The 20,873-nt window shown below is 52.8% G+C and overlaps 3 protein-coding genes across 3 annotated transcripts; all 3 read right to left on the reverse strand.

Annotated features, from left to right (window-relative positions):
- Positions 1–408: 408 nt before the first annotated feature.
- Positions 409–11,463, reverse strand: NCLIV_011040 (putative N-ethylmaleimide-sensitive factor; the record flags this gene model as incomplete). The annotated part of the gene is made up of 20 exons (XM_003880620.1): positions 409–488; positions 873–957; positions 1,608–1,739; positions 2,006–2,169; positions 2,510–2,576; positions 3,269–3,418; positions 4,278–4,294; positions 4,622–4,697; positions 5,043–5,192; positions 5,501–5,596; positions 5,818–5,883; positions 6,485–6,556; positions 6,972–7,058; positions 7,575–7,756; positions 8,099–8,341; positions 8,993–9,042; positions 9,610–9,736; positions 10,173–10,348; positions 10,841–10,953; positions 11,404–11,463. The coding sequence occupies 20 exons, from the start codon at positions 11,461–11,463 to the stop codon at positions 409–411; spliced, it is 2,193 nt and encodes a 730-aa protein (XP_003880669.1).
- Positions 11,464–14,717: 3,254 nt separating this feature from the next.
- NCLIV_011050 (conserved hypothetical protein) lies at positions 14,718–15,477 on the reverse strand (the record flags this gene model as incomplete). The annotated part of the gene is made up of 3 exons (XM_003880621.1): positions 14,718–14,889; positions 15,051–15,183; positions 15,246–15,477. The coding sequence occupies 3 exons, from the start codon at positions 15,475–15,477 to the stop codon at positions 14,718–14,720; spliced, it is 537 nt and encodes a 178-aa protein (XP_003880670.1).
- A 1,323-nt stretch (positions 15,478–16,800) lies between these two features.
- Positions 16,801–19,370, reverse strand: NCLIV_011060 (conserved hypothetical protein; the record flags this gene model as incomplete). The annotated part of the gene is made up of 9 exons (XM_003880622.1): positions 16,801–16,868; positions 17,065–17,146; positions 17,280–17,332; positions 17,456–17,581; positions 17,700–17,772; positions 18,191–18,246; positions 18,405–18,451; positions 18,731–18,810; positions 19,311–19,370. The coding sequence occupies 9 exons, from the start codon at positions 19,368–19,370 to the stop codon at positions 16,801–16,803; spliced, it is 645 nt and encodes a 214-aa protein (XP_003880671.1).
- Between the last annotated feature and the right edge of the window lie 1,503 nt (positions 19,371–20,873).

Below are 20,873 nucleotides of genomic sequence, written 5' to 3' on the forward strand. Positions count from 1 at the left end.
TACCAACGCGACAGATTCTCTGTTTTCGGGGAGCCGTTCAAAGGAAGATCTGCCGATGATTGCACGTAGGACAGCAGCATGAATGCAATGCTTCTCCATCGGTGACGAGAGCATCCTGTCATACCCCTCGTGAAGGTTTGAGGCAGCTTTCCTGTACAACTGGTATTTTATGGTGTCAGAACAAAGGCTTTTCCGAAGAAACATGTTCTGAACTATCGGGTGTTCTGGAAAGTACTTTTTGGGAGAACGTAAACAACTCAAGATTCGAAACTCCGTGAAAGTTTTGAGAATGGAAGTTTTGTTTTTTTGACAAAAGAAGGGAACGACCACTGTCTGGTTGCCGCTGTTTTACTCTCACTGGACTGGCGGAAACGGCTCAAATCATGCAGAGTTCATGCATGTGGCGCATCAGAAAGGCATTGCGTCGAAACCCCCCTCGTAGCCACAATCGTGTAGACACTGAAGGAACGGGCCGCATTTGATGGGACCTGAAAGACACAGTCAAATCAAGACGCAAGCACGACCGCCCTTTTTTCGGTACCCGCAGAACAATTCAGCTTAAACTGTCCCAGTAAACAGGAGTGTTCGGAGCGTGTCGAAGGCATACATTCTGATGGGGGTTGCGAGCTTGGAGTGGCATGTACCTTTGTTTACCAAAAAATAAATTCTGTGACGCAATCTGAGACACTACCACTGTGCCGTCGAAATGCTGACATCTGTGAAGCAACCAGCCTTTGACTTTTGAATTTCGCGGAGTGGTCCGATAGTTACGATCCTCCTGCTGGGACAGTGTGAATATTCCTTCTGCTTGGGAAGATGGAAATATAGTCCCGGGCGCGTGAGAGTATCTCCATGTTCGACTGAACACTCACCGGGCTTCGAGAACTCCTTCGCCATGTCAGTAACCAGGAGAAGCTGTTTGATGCTCACATCATGGACCTTGCCAGATTCGCAGACCTATACATGGAAAGCACCCAAGAAACACTCCATGGTCTTGTTCCGTCCATTTTGACGACGCCGTTGGAGACTTTGTAGCAAAGCTTATTTCCATTGAGCTTCTCAGGCCCGCAGGTGTTCACTGGTATATTCTGTGTAGTTCTAACCGCAATTCTATGTAATCTGAAACCGAAATATCTAGTCCATGCCACTCTCCATAGCCCGTGCGCGCTCGCGTCTGGTGACCAAGAACTCGATCACTTCGCACTAGCCGAAGATTCCCAGAGAACCGGTGAGCACTCCAGGCAATGGCGTGCTTCTCGAAGGCCAAAAACAAACGACCCCAGGTTCTCTTCTGTCATCTGTTCGGCTCGCACCGCCTTCAGAAAAAGATGGATTATGCTTGCGTCTGAAAAAGGCGCGGCCTCTTTGCCAGTTCTTCGCCACGGGTCTCAGAACATCTGTGGCAACTGTGTCATATCACGGGGACCGGAATACCCTCTAATTAGGCCGCAAAACGCGGGCTGTCTTGGCGCGTCCTACAGGTTGCGGGGGAAAAGCTTGTTTCCTGACAGGCACTCTATAGGCGGGCTGACTGTCCAGAGATTTCTTCCCCCCAAAGATCCGGGAGACCGAGAGAGTGCTAAATCCAAAACACGTGCTGCACTGACCAGCGCAATTTCCTCTGGGGGAAAGACGTGACGATCCCCGCAGTGCGCTTGGAGGACCGTGCGAATTTGGTGAGGCCCGCGAACGAGCGGCACTTGCAACGAAACATTGAACGCTTTGGCAACACCTGCTTCCTGACAAGAAGGAAAGGACGAACACAGAGCCGAGATCACTCTATACTGATGGACTTCTGACTCGAACAGCGAGTGCAAAGCCATCGCAAGACGTCAAAGACAAAAAGGCTACGCCTCGTGTCAACAGTTTTGAGCGACTCTGGAAACCCCTCTCTGAATCGGGAAGAGTCACCGCGCCTGCCTTTCTACAGGCGAACAAGCTGTGCGACGGAAAACCTTCGTACATGGGGCTGTCGTCTCGGGTCCACAAGAGAAAATTCAATTACCTTCATGAATTCGAATTCCGAGGTAGTGGCGAGAATAAGGAGGCGACGGTTTTCTTTGGCAGGCATTTTCTTCACCAGGACCACGAGAGCCTGAAGCACGGCGTTGCTGAACCGCGGACCTATGGGAGTGAAGTCGATGAGCCTTTCGATATTGTCGATCATCACTGCAAACGACACGAGTTTGGATGACCACAGAACACAAAAGACACTCGAAATGGCGCTTTGGCAGAAATGCACACCAGGGTTGAAGACATACACCTGGATCTGCAAGGCGTGTTGGCGAAACTCGCTCACCCGTTCGGTGGCGCGGCCGCAGAGAGGCATCTACGTTTTCCGCGTCCTCACTTTTTGATGACTTATGAGTGCTTCCATTCGTGCTTTCATTCTCGCGCAATTAAAAAGCAAATGCGAGTTGTAGTAGTCTGGGCAACGACGCAACGGAGACAGAGGGAGGAGGGAAAACCGTTTTCTGCCATCAGCTTGCCATGCAGAGACAAAGCTTACACAAGGAAAGAGGGCTTTTGTACGCATCGTCGAACGTCCGTGATAAAGAATTCGTCCGAGCTGCCTCCTGAAAAAAGACAGCGACAGACACATGAATCGGCCGAAGCCGGAGCGAGAGAAGTTCCCATCCACAAAAAGCAGCCCATAGCGGAAGGAGGGGAAAGATCCCGAAATGCTCGCTGCGCTCAAGCTCTCATGTTTTCAGCCTCGCCGACTTTTGCGTGCAAACAGGCGTGGAGGTAAGTATGCCTCTCCAAAGATAGAATGCGTGCGCATGAGTGCACGAATAGGTGCATACGCAGTGAGGAGGAAATACCACATGATGTCTTCTGGTGCTGGGCTCCGCAGCCCGAGAGTGCAACACGGCACCCGCATATATGGCAAACGTATCCCCGCTTCAAGCTCGTGTTGCTTGGAACTGGCATCCGTCTTGTGTCGTCTCCTCCGAACCGTTTTCACCTCCTAACGCCTCATTCTGGACTCAGGCAGTGTGGGAACTTCCGTTGTCTACACGTATCCTCTCATTACGTTTTACAAAACGTGGGGCCATCGTAAAGAGTCGAGCGGAAAATGCACGGGCCGATCGTGACCTAGTCATGTCGAAGTGGTGGTGCTGTTCACTAACTCTTGGCAAACGGAGAGAAAGCGAAGAGAAAACAAGCGTCACACATGCTCGCAGGGAAGTCACGGCACTCCGTTACACACCGAAGTGCTTCCGGACTCCTGAAATGCCCCTGAAGTGCGCACGTTCCTTCTCACCGAGAAACCAACAAAATTGTCAGGCGTGACGAGTTTCATGAAGGGAAACTGCGCTTCCTTGGCGACGTGGGCTGCCAGAGCGGTTTTGCCACATCCTGGAGGGCCGTGAAGGAGAATGGAGAGAACCTGGGTGTTCTCGCTGTCTCGCACCTGAGAAACACGGAGGAAGCGAGAAATCCGAGACGTCGACACCCTACGTGCCGCGGGCGGAGCCGCGTTGTTTCTCTGTAGAGAACCTAGCAGGCGGTCGTAGACAGCGGTGAAGACCACCGTATTGGAGCCGAAAGAACAAAGTACGGCGAGAAAGGCAGAGGGAAAGGCTGGGGCACGAAAACAGAAAGTGACAGCGACGGAGCGCACGCAGCAAACACGGGGCAGGAATACACACACGGCCAGGGCGGACGCAAGTCGAGCACGCTGCGAACTGGAAGCAGGGGAATCCGAGAAGGACAAATTCAAGCAAAAACAAAAAGAGAAGCAAAGCAGGGGAAAGCTTAGGGCGCCTGACTTGCTGGGCGAGTGTCGTGCAGGTCTGGAGAAGATGATCGAACTCGGGACCGTATGAAATAATGCCGTTTCGGAGACAGCCTGCGAGACGATGGAGCACACCAGAGGTGCAAAGAGGAGAGGTGTATTTTGAGACGCCCGCAGGATTTCCCTCATCGAAAAAGGGTCGCGGCAATGAAGTACAGGACGGCAGACCTTCGACATGAGCAACGTTTTCAGTTTTTCTTCCCGATGAGAGGGAGAAGGCCGGCAAAAAAGGCGCAGTCGCCTTACGCCACAGTAGGCAAATTAACCCCTACGCAGATGTGGCTGTGTCCTCGGACACACATGTTTTCTTTAAACCAGTTCCAAGTTACGCTGTGATTTCCGTGGCCACACTGTGCAGCACATGGAGTATAGATGGTGTCTAGCCTGTCTGCAAATTCCCAAATGCATGCCCCTCCGTGTAATCGTGCCAGCCGTAAACAAAGGACTCAACTTCCACATTCCCCGCCGCCCTTACGTTTTGTGCACTCTGAGCTGCAAAAATTAACGTGAATCACTGCCCACAGTGTGCTTGGACAAAATGAAGCGCACAAATGTACATGGCTCTGAGAAGGCCTCTGACATTGAGACGCTAACCAACAGGACACCCGTCGATGATTTCACACCGTTAAATCGTGCTAGGTTCGATATCTTGCGCTGCCTGATCCAAATCGCGCATTAACAGCGCATACACGCAGTCTGCAAATGGGCGCTTGTGTTTGCGCATTGCTATCAAAGTAGGTCGATTTGCACATCCGCGGATTGCGATTGGTGGCGGTGCCTGCGCGAAAGAAACGTTGGATTGTACAGCTGGAAACGTACTGTCGAAGAGGTCTTCCTCTGCGCCGAAGGCGGGTTTAACCTCCGTCAATGCGTTCTCAAAGTCGAGACGCGTTACCTGCGAAAAAAGAGCCGGAAATCGCACGAGCGACTGCCTCGCGACTGTCTCGGGAACGGAAGTGTTTTTTGTGCGCGAGAGTAGAGCCAGCACGCTGAAAAAACGGGGTAATCCCGCAAACCGAAGACGCGGCATCTCTCTGTTTACACAGAAAGACAGCGGGTACGAGACACAAAGCGAAAATCACAAACCCGCGAGGCAAACCTCTAGGTTGGACCTCCTGCGGGGAAACGAACGCGTGGTCGGCGCGGGAACACGGACCCTGGCCCTGAGACCGTATATCAATGCAAACTCCCCAGCAACGAGGCCTCGTTGTCGGGAAGACAAAGATTTCCTCTCGCTTACTTTGATGGTCTCCACATCTGTTGGCTTCGACAAATCCTTCACGTTCACATTTCGTTGAAACGCGTACGAGGCAGCGCTGCGCACGAGGCCCTCGATCTCCGCCCCGGAGAAATTTTTCGTCTCCGCCGCAAGCACCGCCAGGTCGACGTCCTGTCGCAGGCAAGCAGTCGAAAAACAGGCAGCACCACCGTCGTAACGCGAACGGCCCTCGTGAAGAGATGCCGCGCTGGAACCAAGACTTTGGTTCGTCTCTGCAGTGCCGTCCGATGAAAGGGGGGGGCGACAACTCTTCAACGTTTTCAGCTCGACTGAATAGGCTCGGGTTCTCCAGGGTTCGCTGTCTTGCATGCAGTGCTAAAACCGAGGGGCCCTAGAGTGGAGCCTCGCATCTTGAGCCTCGCCGACTTTCCATTTCCACGGAGTCCCCTCGCGCCCCGTCTGTCACCTCGTGGACGTACGTTGCCCAGACGGCCGCTCTCGCGCATTTGCTTCGTGTGGATGCTCAGGATTTGAATTCGGCCTGACTCGTCGGGCAGTCCGATCTCAATGTGAACCTAGAAAAAAACACACGAACTACCGCTTCCGTTGAGTGGGTCTGACCGCACTTGACTATTCTGGCGATCTGTCGCGGCACACGCCTCTCGCACGGCTCCGAAGACGTTCGACAACAACCCGCGCGGCAACTTAGTCGCGGCTGTCGTCGCTTGGAAAGAACTCCGATGGAGACTGCCAAACTGCATCTCGTCAGCGAAAGAGCAGCACGCCGCTGTCTTACCTCAAGACGTCCGGGACGAAGAAGAGCCTCGTCGATCATGTCGATTCGATTGGTCATGCCGATCAACTACGAAAAAAAAGAAGGCGACTGCTTTCCGGTCATCCTGCCGATGGATGTCACTGCAGTCTCCAATGAGACGATCGAAAGCGGATATGTGGGAATCACGCGATCCAGAGCCACTCACATGCACGTCAGTGGCGCAACTGCGTTGCGAAAATCAAGTGCATTGGCGCTCCACGCTTATCTCGGATACGTAAACAGTAAAGGAAGGACACTTTTCCTCGCACGCAGCCTCCCTGTCTCCGCGCAAGAGCCAAAGCCTGCAGACCTCAATCTAGACGCCAAGATCTCCTGCCCTCCACACTGACTTTCCCCATGTTACCTCTACTCTCCTTCTCTTCATCCCGCCTCCCCGTCTCTGGCGCGTCGTTCTGCGCTCCCTTTTCCCCACTCCCTCTTTGTCCGCTCCGCCTCAGTCTCTCTTTCTCTCCTACGCTTCCCGTGTGCCTCTCTGTTCTTTTTATCTCCCTCCCTGTCGGGACTCTCGAGATGCTACACAGGAGAAACCAGCTACAGGCGTCGCCGTGATTGGAGGGCGCGGTCTCTGCAGAAAAAAAACCGCCTGAATCCGTTTGGCCGAAGTCTTCTATAATGCGACTCCACTCACCAGAATATTGTTGAGAGCCTCAACACCGTCAATCTTTGACAGCAGCTGGTTGACAATACTGTCGTTCACACCCTAGGAAAAAAAAAGAGAAGGGAGACACCAGCAATACGTGGGCATGCACATCACTGTAAGAAACCTTTGAGCCGTGCCTCCGTCTCCCTTTAGCTGCAGAAATACGAGCAGTCTCGAGTTTGTGTCCACGTTTATTTATCGATTGCCTTCTATGCACCGTGGCCATTTTCGAACCAATTGCACACGTTTCTTCTCCGTTCGTCTATGGCTGTGTCCCTGCAAGTCTTCCGCTTCCTCCCCATCGCCACGCTGCTCCCCCTTGACATGGCCCAGACGCCTGAAGAGGCAATTCCGTCTGGAAACTGCAAACGAAACGGTGAACGCAGACACTTGTCCAGTGCGTTCGACGTGTGCGAGACTCTCTTGAGAAAGCGGCGTCTGCATTCAGAGGGAACGACGAAGCAAAATCGCGTACCGCAGAAGAAGGGTTCGAGCCGCGTTGTTTGCAAATGGCGTCGATTTCGTCAAAGATGATGATGTGGAGAGAAGCGTTGTCGCCGAGCTGTACATACACAGATTGCCCGTGCCAGGCACCCAACAAACACGAAACGAGACGAGCTTGCGATTTCGTCCCTCTGCCGCTCTCCTATGCTACGAGAGTGAACGCGAATGCGCGGAGAGTTCTGTCTTTCATCATTTGAACAACAAGCCTGCGCGTGCTGAGTAACACAACGCTGCTGGTGTCGTCCGGGCAGCGTCGATTTTGAACACTCACGCCACACGCACCAAACAGGCATAACTACCGCACACAAGCAACAGACTCACATGGAAGGCTGTATGTTCCAACCACACAGATACCTGCTAGTTTTAAATACCCGGCAAGCCTGCCTTCCCGGCTCCGGGGTCGGCGGCAAGGCGGAAGAAGACCCCCCCAGTGCCTCGAGGAGAATTCACAGACTCCACAAGGGGTTGCAAATCAAAGAAGGGAAGTTTCTTCCCTTCCTGCTGGCCTTCTGCCTTGAAGCAGTTTCAACAACGACAGCAAAACGGCAGATCAACGAAGGAACTTGCAGCTTACCTTCCTGTATTCGTCTTCTGCTGCCTTGAACAGGTTGCGAATGTTCTCTTCCGACTGGCCAACGTATTTGTTGAGAATCTCCGGTCCGTTGACGATCACAGGTTCGCGCGCACGAAGGCTCTTCCCGATCTGGCGAGCAATCAGCGTCTTCCCTGTTCCAGGCGGGCCGTACAGCAACATTCCTGTGCGCAGAAAACAGAGGGCTTATACACTGAGCAGAGTGGAGATGCGGCAGGAAGCGAGAATCGAAAGGACGGAAGATAGCGTTTTTCTTTCGGAGAAACCAAACTCTAAGGAGGGAAACCGGCAGAGAAGTGAAACCAACAAACAGAGGAATCTTGAGACAGGCAACAGCCTCTCAGGGAGTTCTATGAAAACTTCAGCGCCTAAAAAACTCGGTGAGACCCCCCGTCGTCCTGAGAATACGTGCAACTGGGGAATCCGAAACAGAGACTTCCTCTTCCATTTTGATGTTCAGCGTTTCCTCTCTGGAACAGTCAACACGGAGGATGGTGAACAGTTACCTCGAACGTGTTTGATTCCCATTTCCTGGACGACGGCAGGAGGAAAAATCCGTGACGCAAAAGCTCTTCGAAAAATCTCGTTGAACTCCTTGTCCAGCCCCCCAATTCCGAGCTCCTCAAAATTGAAATCCGGAGTCAGAATGTTTCTCTGCAGCATGCGTCGACTCTGGACACATACCCGGCCGTCGTCTGCCCCGACAAAAAGCACCTGACTCTTTTCTGTCAGTTGCCCACGTGTCAGCACTGCGAGCGAAAAAACACGGGTATCAGCGATGTCGGAATGAGGACGCCCGAAGGCATTTGCACCAAGGTCGATTCCGCAGAGAAACAGACCCTGTCCCCGTTCCTTAAAGAACTGTGTCACTTGACTCGGAAACAGCCAGCTGTACAGACACCCTATCCCACGGTGAAATATCGATTGCCCCAGGTGTTCGCCTCGGAGAGAGACAAATCCCCCAGGAGCACTTGTTTCCTGTTTTCCCTTGCTTATAATACATGCCCTCCCGGAGCAACGGAAGAACATATTGCTTGTCTCTCTGCTTTGGGCCGTACTATCAGAAGTAAGTGGCATGTCAGATAACCTCTAGCTCCTCAGTTGATATTGCCGCACGACGCAGAAAATGTGAAAGCAACTGATCTCAAAGAGCTTCAACCGTCCCTTACTCTCGAAGGTCCAATGAAGAATAGAAAGGGACACAAAGTCAACAGGGAGTGTCTAAAGACTTGGCGCTGGGATTTTCACCTTTTCGCAACAGGCAAAACGTCTGCTGATGTAAAGAGTAGAAGGCACCTAAATACAGGTATTCATGAAAATATGTATTTAGACCGAAGTCTCCGATGAAGGGCGTAGACATTCAGATGAGAGGGAAGAAGGTGGGCATCTGGGACGCTTACGTCTTGAGCTTTGCCGGCTAGCGCCCTCGAAAGGGAGCATCTCCTTGACGCTGCTAGGAAAGGGAAAAGGACGCCGCCGAACCAGCCGTCGCATGCATGGAAAACGGGTTGGATCAACAAAGGTGAGCAGCCAAAAAGGGGGAAAGACAGCGAGGCGGGCGAATTTAGGAAGTCTTTAGGACAACGATGAACGATGTAGCCTCTCCATGGCAGAGCACGAGCACTGAAAGCGCTTCTCGAGTGTGATCTGTCTTCTGCGTATAGCCACTTCCGCGTCAACCTGAGGAAATGCGCGATCTACGAAGTTGAGCGAGCAGAAACAACACGGAAAAAGCATGCGACACAAGACCTACACACGGGACCGCCACAGCATAGATTAGCTCCAGCCAGCCGGCGCCGTGATAGTACTTTCGTGGAGTATTCGACAGCAGCAGAACCCCCTAGTCAGCATGCGGCACGGGGGGGAACATCCTCGGCAGTCTGCACTGCGCTCGCAAAAAAACAGCTGGAAATGGTGAGGAACGAAAGCACGAGGAAGGGGAGTTGAAGTGGTCCACGATGTGCTGCATGCTCCGCAACGCAGAAACAGGTGCGTCATGTAAGCAGGTATAACTTACGTCATCTTGAGCGCCTGCTTCTCGTCGAGCTTGACAGCCACGCACTGGTGCTGGGTGAAGACTTGCCGACAAAAGAGCGATCGAAATTCCTCTTCCAGCTTGTCATCGTGCACAACGATACGCGACTCTGTTCACAACAACGCCGGGCTCCGCAGCAAATGCTCAAGACGCCTTAAAAGCCTTTTGGCGCAAAACTTCTCACTAGTGGGCTCTCCGGCCAAAGGAGAAATCTCTGCAGGAGGGGGATGTGACAGGTGCACGGCGTATCGTCGAAAAACAAACGATCCATGTAGCTACACAAAAAGCCGGAGCGTGCCGCGTTGACGCAAGGATCACGGAACAGCTGGCTTTTGTGACTTCGACGCGTACATCACACGAAGGGGGTCATGACTCACAGCAAGGACAAGTCCAGAATGGCATGCATCGAACGGCGATCAAGAAAACTTGTGACATTCAGAGGACCGACCATGAGGCGTCGAGGCGGCAAGCGGGTCGCCTCTCAGTACACCGACGGACTGACTTAGAACAGCAAACTGTGCAAAGCCTTGACAGGTTTCTGATACCTGGTTTGAGATAAGTAGAAACCTCGATTTGCATCACTCCAATCTGGTACAGATGCTCGCGGTCCGGCGGAAGCTGAAAAGGGCGAAGCGCAACTTCATCTCTAAGTTGAATTCTTGCGCTCTCCCGCTGACAGGTATTCAAACCAATCTCATTCTCCTGGAGCAATTCATCAGGCCTGCGAGGGTCCGAACAGAGATGTCAACCGTATAAATACGCTTTTTGCTCCAGTTCTCTGTGTTTCTTGCAAGTCAGTCACCAATACCTCAAGGCGTGTCGACATGTAGAAGAAAAGAGAACTGCGGCAGTGAGTCCCCTCTCAGAGAGACAGCAGACTTTGGTCCCTGTCCTTATAAGCTGTGCACCCGGTGTCCTTACCGGTGCTACCAGCCACTAAACATACTTGACCCGGAAATAGTGCAGACCAAGGGTAGTTGTTTGTGCCTGTGGAAGGGAGGAGAAGGCGGCTAGCGCCCCACCACAGGCGTCTCCAGCGCCTTCGGCGACAGGCACCGTCGTAAGGTTCTCTCCCGACCCAGAAATCATGCCAGTCCAGGCCTCATCAACCGGTAAACAAATAGAGGTGCGCAGATGTCATTGTGTGCTTAGAGTCAGGCCGCTACGGAATGGCAAGCAGTTTCCGTCTTGAGTCTGAGGAGTGTCATCTTACATGACAGAGACGACAATGTTCTTCACCTCGCAGAGGAGGGCGTGACCGGACGCATCCCCCGACGACGCTGCCGTCTGTCGGAGACTGGCATACACCCGTGGATTGACGTATGCCTGAGGCAGCAATCATCCGCATGACAGACAGGCTGCCGTCGAAAAGGCGATGGCAAGGCTGTAGTCGAGACCACAGCGAGAATGGGAAAACGGAAAAGCTTAACGCCTTCAGCTGTGCCGTTCACGAGTCCACAACGTGGCTCTGAAACGGCGTAGGGCTGCAATTTGTGGCTTCAGTTCCAGTTGGCCGCGTACGCATAATAGTAAGAGTCTCCCGAAGAGAAGTCGTGGCCGTGACCACCGCACACGTGTCTGGCGGATGCATATCTACTGAACCATGAGCGACAGACTACGTCCGGCGACAAAAAAAAGCACCCGGGAGTCTGGATCGTGCCAGGAGAAAGTTGTGTCGCTGGAAGGGGCTCTGTGGACCAGTGAAGGCCACGTTCAGCACAATTTATCGAAGCTACTTTCTTGCCGAAACGCGTCCGGTGTCCCAGGGTCTCTTACGCAGTTTGTGAATGCCACATCCTTGGACGGCAGCTTAACGGTCGTCAGTACGAATGCCATATTTTTCCAGAAAGTCACGGTCGCGAAACATGGAACTATCCGATTCTGGTGAGAATTGGATTCGCTGAAGAAGTCTCAGTCCAGCCGGCTTGCCCGTAACACTGTACGAGGAGAAAAGTAAAACATGCAGCCGGCAAGACACTGCGCTGCTCTTGACCCTGTAGCTTGATGCTAGCAGACACAATGATCAAGCCAAGCGACCTTCCGCATTGGATTGAACAGGGGCAAAAAGACTAGTCAGTTCACAAAGTGAAGCCAGCACACAATCATTCAGCCTTTCAACGTCACCGTAGGATCTGGCCCACGCCTGGCGTCGAGCGGGAGGCTGTCACGGGTGAACAGCGGGGAGGGTGCATGCGCGGGCGGGAGACATAAACCAATGGGAATCAGAAAAAAAAATCGAGCAAGTGGGACGAGGCGGAAGGCAGAATGCGGCGGTTTGGTCAGTTGCTTCAAGTTACGAAAGAAATCAGGATTCACCTTTAGCCAGTGTCGCTTAGCTGTGATGACTGTCTGTTCGGACTCTAGCTGAGCAAAATTGCACGCCAGTGGGCCTCGATCTCTACGGTACAAGCCGACCAACCGAGACTCTTTGCTGACGCTTCTGCGTCAGCAACAATGCGGCATGTCGCATGTGAGCTCACTCTAACCGCCTTCGTACCCGTTGTGGTCAAGACTAATCCGGTGTGTGTGCAATTGCCTGTTTTTCAAGAGGGACGGTGGCGGCCAACACTTCAGAACAAATACAAGATTCCCATCCACGGTTAGCTGAGTTGTCACGACCGCTGCGTAGGTCAGCGTTCCCATATACCGCGTCATTTTGACATAGAAAACGTAAATGCCGATGGCCTGAGCTGTCTCAGTGCCGCTTGAGACGTTGTTTAGAATCACGGTCAGAAATATTCGGTCTTGTCACATCGGATATGCTCACGAGCCCGCCCATGATTGCTAGGATCTGTCTAAACGCTGCGGAGGGACATGTTTCTACGGTATGTACAAAATCTTCTGTTGAGCCCCGGGGTTTCTTCGTCGGGGATGCTTCACACCATTTCCTCGGGGACGAGGGGAAGCGGGGAGTTAGACACCCACTAGCTTCTTCCCCCCTCCACCCAGAACTACGTTAGAGTATGCGCATCGCTCGCTGATGAGTAGGCGATACGTATTTTCTTGCGATTGTATTGCTTTTGGATGCGTATATTCTCACCTCCGGTTCCTGTGAGCAGGCGAGTTACATCAAACCCGTCACTCAATGTGAATGCACCATTGATGGTGTCCAAGGGATAGCAGTCAAGGTTGCAGAGCTTCAGCAGAGTTTGTTTCTGCTCGTCGGATAGTGATCCCCATTCCTGAGGTCTCTTGCAGGGCCCTGAAAGGATAAGGTAAAGAACAGTCTTGCTGAGAGGCACATATTTGACCCAACCTGTGTATAATGGCCCTGGCTCGCACCACCCTGCATAGCCATCGTGACATTCGCTATCCAATACGCGCGGAGTGGTGAATCCTACCTGGTTGTCCCGGGATTCGCTGCCAGCCGATGGGGCATCCGGAGCAGTTTCGCGTCGCCTGCCCTGTGAACTCAAAAGTTTGCCGGGGCGTCAGGGCAGCCACATACACTGGAGCATACCTTCGCAAGGCCAGGTCACGCGACATCGTTTCTCAAATTCTGGGGAGCTCGATGAAAGCTTTGCGACGCATTGGTTCAGGAGCTCTGTACCTTGTTTCTCGTGCTCAGACATGAAGTCAAAGTGGGTGAGAGAGGGGCATTGCGGCGACGATGCGAAGCCTGGTCAGAGGAAAGTCTGATTAGCGGCAACTTCAATTTGGATGGCGAGGAGGACGCTTCCTACTGTCTGGCGCCCGACACGCCCCAGAACCCATCAGGTTCATCCATCCCACCGGGCAGGGCGCTGTAGAGTATGCTCGCTTGCCTGTCGAACGGGGCGGATACAGCAAAGCATGTATTCCCCTGTGTATACAAACGTACAGGTTGCGACGATTGTCTGCTGTACGCAAGGCCACCGAACATTGCACTCGGCCGCAAAAGCCTGTCGCGCCAGTGGAGTGAGTCGCTGGAGGTCGCGTGTATCTGAACACGCAGGAGCTGACCCCTGCGAAATCGGTGGATAAGGAGTGTAGCAAGGTGATGACCTCGTCAATCCTACCGGGGGAGGCCGGCACATGTGTGCCTCAGCATCATACGACCAGTCCTTGGGGCAGGTATGGGTATAGTCACGAACTGATCTCACGACATCTTGTGGTCCCGAACTACAGCACAAGATACGCAAGTTTCTTACCGCAATCCACCTGCTGGCACGGCCATTCAACCTGGCCTGGATGACCTCGAAATAAGAAAAGAGAAAGTTCCTCTTTCGCTGTCTTCGCGTACATGCAACGGCAAAACGTTCCTTGTCTGCGGCCGAGAAACCAGACAAATCCTGCAGGGGACAGCATCACGAGGGGGGTTGTGCCCTCATTTTGTCCGCGGCTTTCTCACTTGTTCGGCCTCGCAGTGGCCCTTATACTCGCTGAGGATGAAAAACTGCTGAAAGAGTGTCGAGTAAGTTCGCAGATGCTGACACTTACGCTGGGGCAATGCATTTTCCATTGTAGCTCCACCCTTCTGCGCAGGCACAATGCCATGAGCAATCGTCCAACTAGTCACATTGAATTTATTACCCGGGCACTCTAAGGAGTAGTTACGTCCTCCACGCGCATCACAAACGTCATCCATACACGGCCACCGGATTTTGCACTCTGCACAAGCTGGTGTGGATGTTCCACAAGGTGCAGAACAAAAATGTAAGCGTGCCTGCAGAGATCTGCGACTTGTCCTGAGGTGTCTTCACCTCGAAGGCCTGTCACGAAATGGAGTTAATGACATGCTGGTTATCGCAGAACTGCAACGCGAACCAGAATATGAGGGCAAGGGCCGCTGTAGTCTACGGGGGCTCGGCATTCAGTGTCGCTTATTTCTTCCCATCCAGCAGGGCACTGCTTGGCGTCTGCGATGTACTCATATGATCCATTTTATGGCAGTGCTCGGAAGCATCCGCTCTCAGAGTCTCACAGTTTCGAGTACAAGTCAGATCCGCCTACAGAGCACGAAGATCAGGTGAATAGACCGCGAGCGATTCTCGCGTGGCGATGCTTACGACTGGCTCCAGGTCTTGCCACGCCGCTTTTTTCGCCTGTTCTTTCTGGACTCAGACGTGAAACGCTGTCGGACTTTCGAGGCATACGTGCAGGACTATATTTTACCATAACTTGCTGTATTCGCTATGTGATATGAAAACGAATGCAGAGGCAGACTGTGTGTTACCTTTATGGTGAGCGGTATATTCGTGTTCATCAAGGGATAAGTAAAAGGCCGGTTGGGCACAGAGGAAGATGCAGAGCGGAACCCCAGCAACTGATTTGCGAGGGCACCTCCCAGGGTCCGGAGCAGCGAAGCAGGATCAACTATGGTGCAGGCGATTTGCGAACACACTGCTGTATCGCTGTTGGTCAGTCAGCGCTTACAGTTGGGTATGTGCGACTGAGAGAAGGGAAAAGGCTGGATTGACATCGGTGCCGGCAGTGGAATTGGCATTACAGCGGTCGGAGCAGGTGCTCTAGACACAATGGGTACATTCCCTCTCGCAGCATTGACAGGTGTTTGGCTTGCTGCATAAAGCTGCGCAGATGATGCGGTCGCTGTTCCTTGCGGCGTGCCAAGAACAACTGGGCAGTAGTGGCTGACTGACATCCATAACAAAAGAGGCAAGGTTTGAAATAGCACGCACCTGGAAGTTCGCCTGCAGGCGGCGGCACACTCGGTTCCTGCGGTGTAGGCGAAAGCGACCGCCCGCTGAGTGTGGTTGTTTGCCCATAGAGGAGATTCGTGCCTGTTGTTTCTGGCACGGGTACGCCTGGTGCGCTAGGCAGAGAACCGAATGCAGGATCGTTGACAGTGTGCCCTGCGGGTATTGTCCATTGATAGCCTGGATTGGCTATCTTAATGGGATGCCCCCACATATCTCTTTGGTACGGTCCAGCAGTTGGCTCTGGATTCAGGAACAGGCGAGATGTCGTTCGGAACGCCCCCACGCAAGAGGTCAGGGCTATTACTGCAGCCCCACAGAGGCAGACGCTCCCCATGTTTTGCATCATTCACCGTGCTAGGTCACAAGGTACTGCCTCTCCGAAGAACACACCCAGTTTGGACCGCTATTCCGCCACAGATTTCGACTTCTTGTCCAGCGGGAGGCTTCTTACTGCCAGGCGGTGGCTGTACACCCCATTGAGGTCGAGAAGCTGTCTCAGCGCATCAGTGAAATCTCGCGTTTGTTAGGTAATGTTTTGCTATCGGCCCCAGAAGAAGAACAAAACTTAGAACTCTGTTAGTAGCATTTTTCTCGTGAACGAGATAGAGACATTTAATTCCTCAAAAATGTGAAAGGTTCACAACCGGACGGTGGCAGCTCGGCACCATTGTGTCCGCCGTGACTCTGTTGGTGATACTTTATGGCATTCCCTTGGTTCGGTGAATTTACGCTAAGGGCACCTGTCCGTGTGAACGCAACGTTCCGCATGGTCATATTAGTCGGGAGTCAGAGGTAGGCCCACAATTTAGCTCCTTTGATATTCACTGCCCATGCGACATAGTAAGCGGATGTGGCTCGGCCAGAATGCGGAATACATAGTGTCAGCGGGGTGGGGGGGGGGGGCATATTTGACCATCCATCGTGTGACCTCTTAAAACTGCATACTGAAGGCTGACAGTCTTCTGCCCACGCGTCCGACAAGTGCTGGTACAATGGCGCAATCAAGTAAAGGACAGAATGTCACGCTTGCAACTTTGTAGCGTGTCAGTGAGGATGGATATCATTCGAAGAAGAATCTCATGCAGTCACCGGAAGAGAATTAACTGGTCCCTCATCAAAAATCTGTACGCTGAGTTCCATCGGAAAACTAAAATCCACAAAAATTTTGAATGTACAGCGGAGATCGAAGCCGTTGCTTGACGTGAGACGTAGAAATAAAATATTTGGGCAATATCAGACCAAGATAGTATCCGATCTTGTGTATGATTCTACAAGCAGCCCTCACTGTCAGCCACGGCCGCTGCGAAATCACTGTGCTAGGAGAACGGTCGCCGGGGCCAAGAGTGTCCGGTTATCTGGGGCGGCGCGGGCACGCCACTGGCGTGTGAGGGATTGGTACCGCTGTGGTATAGCCACGGAGGCTGAATTTCAGAAACTTGCCGGCCACGCTACACGCTATCGACAGAGCCGAGCACAGGCACCATGGGCAACAAGCGTGTTCCAGCGTGCGACGAACAGAGACTTGGAAGCTGGCCTACTCCAGACTGAAGCCCCCTGAATCTCGCAAATATTCGAGCATGCCTTCTGGAAGAACCGGAGTCTCTGCAGCAGAGAGAGCACACATATCAAAGATACCCTAACACAGTAGAAGAGACATCCTTCACGTACAAATTCATATGATATACGGAACATGACGGTTTCCGACCGGCCCTGAACACACACACTCCAAATTCGCTCTCCTCTGTGTGCCTGATGACAACTGCCCGCCCCCAGGCTACAAAAGCTCAGTTCTCCATACCTCTGTCAGCACTGTTTTTGGTGTAGTAGCTCGTGGCGACATAACGGAACGGAAGAGAGACAGTCTCGCAGCCCCTGTCATCCTGCAGAGAAACACCAGTCCACACTTGGAAGCGAGACGGGCACAGCGTACCAACAGGCAGCGCGCCCCCCTTCGAGGACATTCAATTATTGACGACGCAGTCTGGCATCTCTGCTTTTGTGCCAGTCGCTTACCACGGGTATTTCGGGGTCGTCGACGAATGGGATATCCGAAAGTGGAACCCGATCTGCAAGAAGCCCACGGCACGAAGATGTGTTATGTAACTGGACAGCTAAGAAGAGAGTTCAACGCCTGTAGAGTGCGACACCGACCTGCAGCGTAGCGGAGGCCTCAGAAGGCCCTTCCTCACCTTCTAGGATGATTTTCGTCACCAAGACTGCCGTATTCGTCGTCATTTGCTCTGGTCCTAGATTTCGTGAATGTTGGAGGTCGTGCTTCCGGACCTCCGCTGTTCGATCATCAGAAGGAACATTCCCTGAAACGCAGACAAACCACCAGAAACCGACCTTAGCGCACCGTTTTTTCCCTTGGTTCTGCTCTTCAACTCGTGTCAAGTTTTGCCTCTTTCCAGAAGTTGACGCAAGACCGCCTACCGAGGATGCCTCCAAAAACACAAAGCTGGAACTTCTCTGCGTCTTCAGGTGCCAAGGTTTCTTCGGCGTCCATCTGAAAGAAACAAAATCGCAAGTAGTGAAACATCCCGGTTTTTCCATTTTAGGGGACTTCACTGAATCCTGTTCCATCGGTGAAACCCAAATTAGTCAGCTTCAGAACTCGAAAGAAGCGACTGTCCTTATGGATGAATCAACCGTCCATCGTTATATTCCTTACCAAAGCAGCAAATGCAGTCCGAAAGCCACACCTAAATAAGGTTTCAGAAGACTGCCCGTACTGAAGTGATTTGCGATGTACGCGGGGTCGAGCGATATCTTACCCCAGCACTTCGTGTCTGTGGGCGCACCCCAACCGCGATCGTTTTTTACAGTCCACTCGAGACCTGACAAATCTCTCCACAAGTGTCTCATGGACACTCTGGGAGGCACAGAAGAGCAGGTTTACTGCGCATTGCGTGGGTTTCACTTACGTCTAGTAAGACGGCTTTGTCCCACGCGAAGTCGTCCTTCAATTGGCCAATCGAAGCTGCACAGGACATCACGCCGAATGCCAGTTAAGATTGTTCCCAACAAAATCGGCACTCGCTTCGCCCCCACTACACCAACAGCTATTGATCAAACCAATCGCATCTCACTGCAGGACGAGTGTCTCCCGCTATGGCTGCAGCAGACCGTCCGCCATACCTGTGAGAAACTTCGCATTGTATTTTTTCCTGACGTCCGGAATGTCACTGGAAAAGAAATGGGCACAGAGGAACAGACATTCGCAAAGAGAGATTGCACCCCTGTTGCCCCTGTAGGGGTCTTCCATTCACCGACAGGAAAGGCGCCTTCGCTGTGACTGCGATTGTAAGCATAAGGAAATGTGTGTACACGTTCACAAATACGCATATGTATATATACGTTTTCGGTGAACTAGAACAGAAAAAATAGTCACCAAGATGCGTACCGCCGGCCTTTGGATGATTCCTACCCATTGGACAGCGAATTCCGAATTTCTGCCTGCGTACCTTTCCAGAATGTTGGCGAAGATGACTCGCTCTGGTCCGATGACTTGGCAGATGTGCTCGTACTCAAGACTGCACCATTCCTGCACATGACACGGACAGGTGCCAGGGGCGACTGTCGCGTCGCGTTCAGCCTTACGGGTGCGTTTCCGGAGAAAGAAACCAGTGGGGGGTATCATCGAAAAAAGACAGAGCACCCTTTTGCGACGGAGAGGCAACGTCCCCACCAAACCGTATTGCCCGGCCGGAAAGAAATTGCCCCTATTGTGTGCCCATCTCTTGGCAGGTGTATTCGTCTCATGCTGTTTTCGTTGCAGCCTGCGAAAAAAGCGAGTCCGCTTGGCAATTCGTTGGAGCCGATCTTTGGCACTGGTTGTCTGTTCTTCCTCGGCTGCAAACACGCCCGCCGACAGCCCTACAGCAGCAACTGGGTCTTCCTCCTCGTTTCTAACATTTGTCTACTGCGTGTGCCTCTTCCGCGCCTCTCCTCTGACCCTCTCTACCGCCATTTCCCGTCCATGCTCCGAACGTTCAGGGCGTTCACGTGGGCAGCGTTTTTGCTGGGAGCTGGGCCTGACCTTACTTCAATTTCCTCCTCGATGTTTTCAACGAGGTAACGCCTTTCAGAGAGTTCGGGCGCCATCCTGGTATCCCCCTTTACATTTCTTTTTCCAAAGGGGGAAACAAGAGAGGCACTGGCGGATCAACACCGGCGATCAACCTGCGCAGATATTGGGGCTTTCAGGAAGAGCAGATTGCGGCAAAACCGTCAAGCGCTTGACTGTGACTGTGGGCGGTGGGGGAGGGGGGGTGGTAGGGAGGAATAAGGTAGATGCAAAGAAATCTGAGTCCGTATAACAGGAGATGAAACCAACGAGCTCCTCGGGACGACGGCCGGGTCACGGTCGTTTTCAGACACGACGGAAGGCAAACAGGTATTTCCTTGGTTCAGTCGCCATTGAGCAAGGGATTTTCAGGCGCATTCTTTGCCGCGGACAGAAGGGTTAAAGGACACTCAGTTCCTTCTGAAACAACAAGGCTGGTGACCTGCCTAGCAAACCGCTCAAACTTCGCTGCGCTGCGTGAAGCTGGCACGTGCAGCCACGCCTGCTGTGCGGTTCTACGTTAAAAGTCGGATTGGAAAACGTCGGGGAAATCGGACGAGCGCTGCCTACAACGCAAAGGGTCTCTCCGTCTCTGCTTCCGTCTAAAAAGATCCCAAATTGCGGGCCATGGCCACGGCCTCTCCTCGTTGAGGGTAGCTTTCATGCTCGACGGTTGAAAACCCGCCTACAGACGGTCGCTGCGTCAGACCGCGAGCGAGTCCCTTTCACCCTTGGCGATTATGTTTCTTTTGCTTTGCCTGACGAGATTCCAGATCTCGGTTTCCGGATTTTCTCCTGAGAAATCAAGAGCGGCGATTGAGTGACATGCAAGCTTCAGCCCGCTTTTCGCCAGGTGGGGCGGCGCAGACGATTCGATTCTTGGCTCGCCAGCACATTTTGGAGAGAAAGGAATCGGCAGCACCCCCCTACGCGAAAGTCCGACAACAACCCTCGCATTCCGCTTCTTCAAATCGTTAGTCACATCAACTGTCTGTTGCAGCCGGATTGTACAGAACAGGCCTGGAACGCTTTCCGCTTTCTCTTTTCTCTCGATTTGCCTTTTTCTGATGTCTTGTGTTTCCTCGATCCAACCTTAGCCGACTTTTTTCCCTAGGCGCTTCCTCCCATGGACCCAGAGTGTACGCGTGGAGGGTCGCGTCTTGTCTCCGGTTTCGAAGAATTCACGCAAGTGACTGCATGCCCACGACATGCACCCCTTTTCGCGTATGTCCAGGCAGTCGCCTTCTTTTTTCCTCTGGAAGTATCTTGCGCACGCTTCTCAGTCATCTCGCCTTGCCAGTGTGCATGTGTCGCGCTCCCTTCTTCGTCTGCGAGACACTCCGTCAATTTCGAGTCTGGGCCAGCAGCTCACCAAGACCTGAAGAAAAGTCTCCGTTTTTCGCTTCTTCAGTTCGATGACGCGAACTGCGCGAGTTTTGTTTCTCTTCCTTCCCTTGACAGCTCTTGCGCCGGTGCCTTAACAGTCGCACGTATCCCTTCTTCTGCAACGCCTGCGCGGTTCCCTTCCCCGCTTTCCTCTG

This window comes from Neospora caninum, chromosome IV (assembly GCF_000208865.1).
Source record: "Neospora caninum Liverpool complete genome, chromosome IV".
NCBI lineage: Eukaryota > Apicomplexa > Conoidasida > Eucoccidiorida > Sarcocystidae > Neospora > Neospora caninum.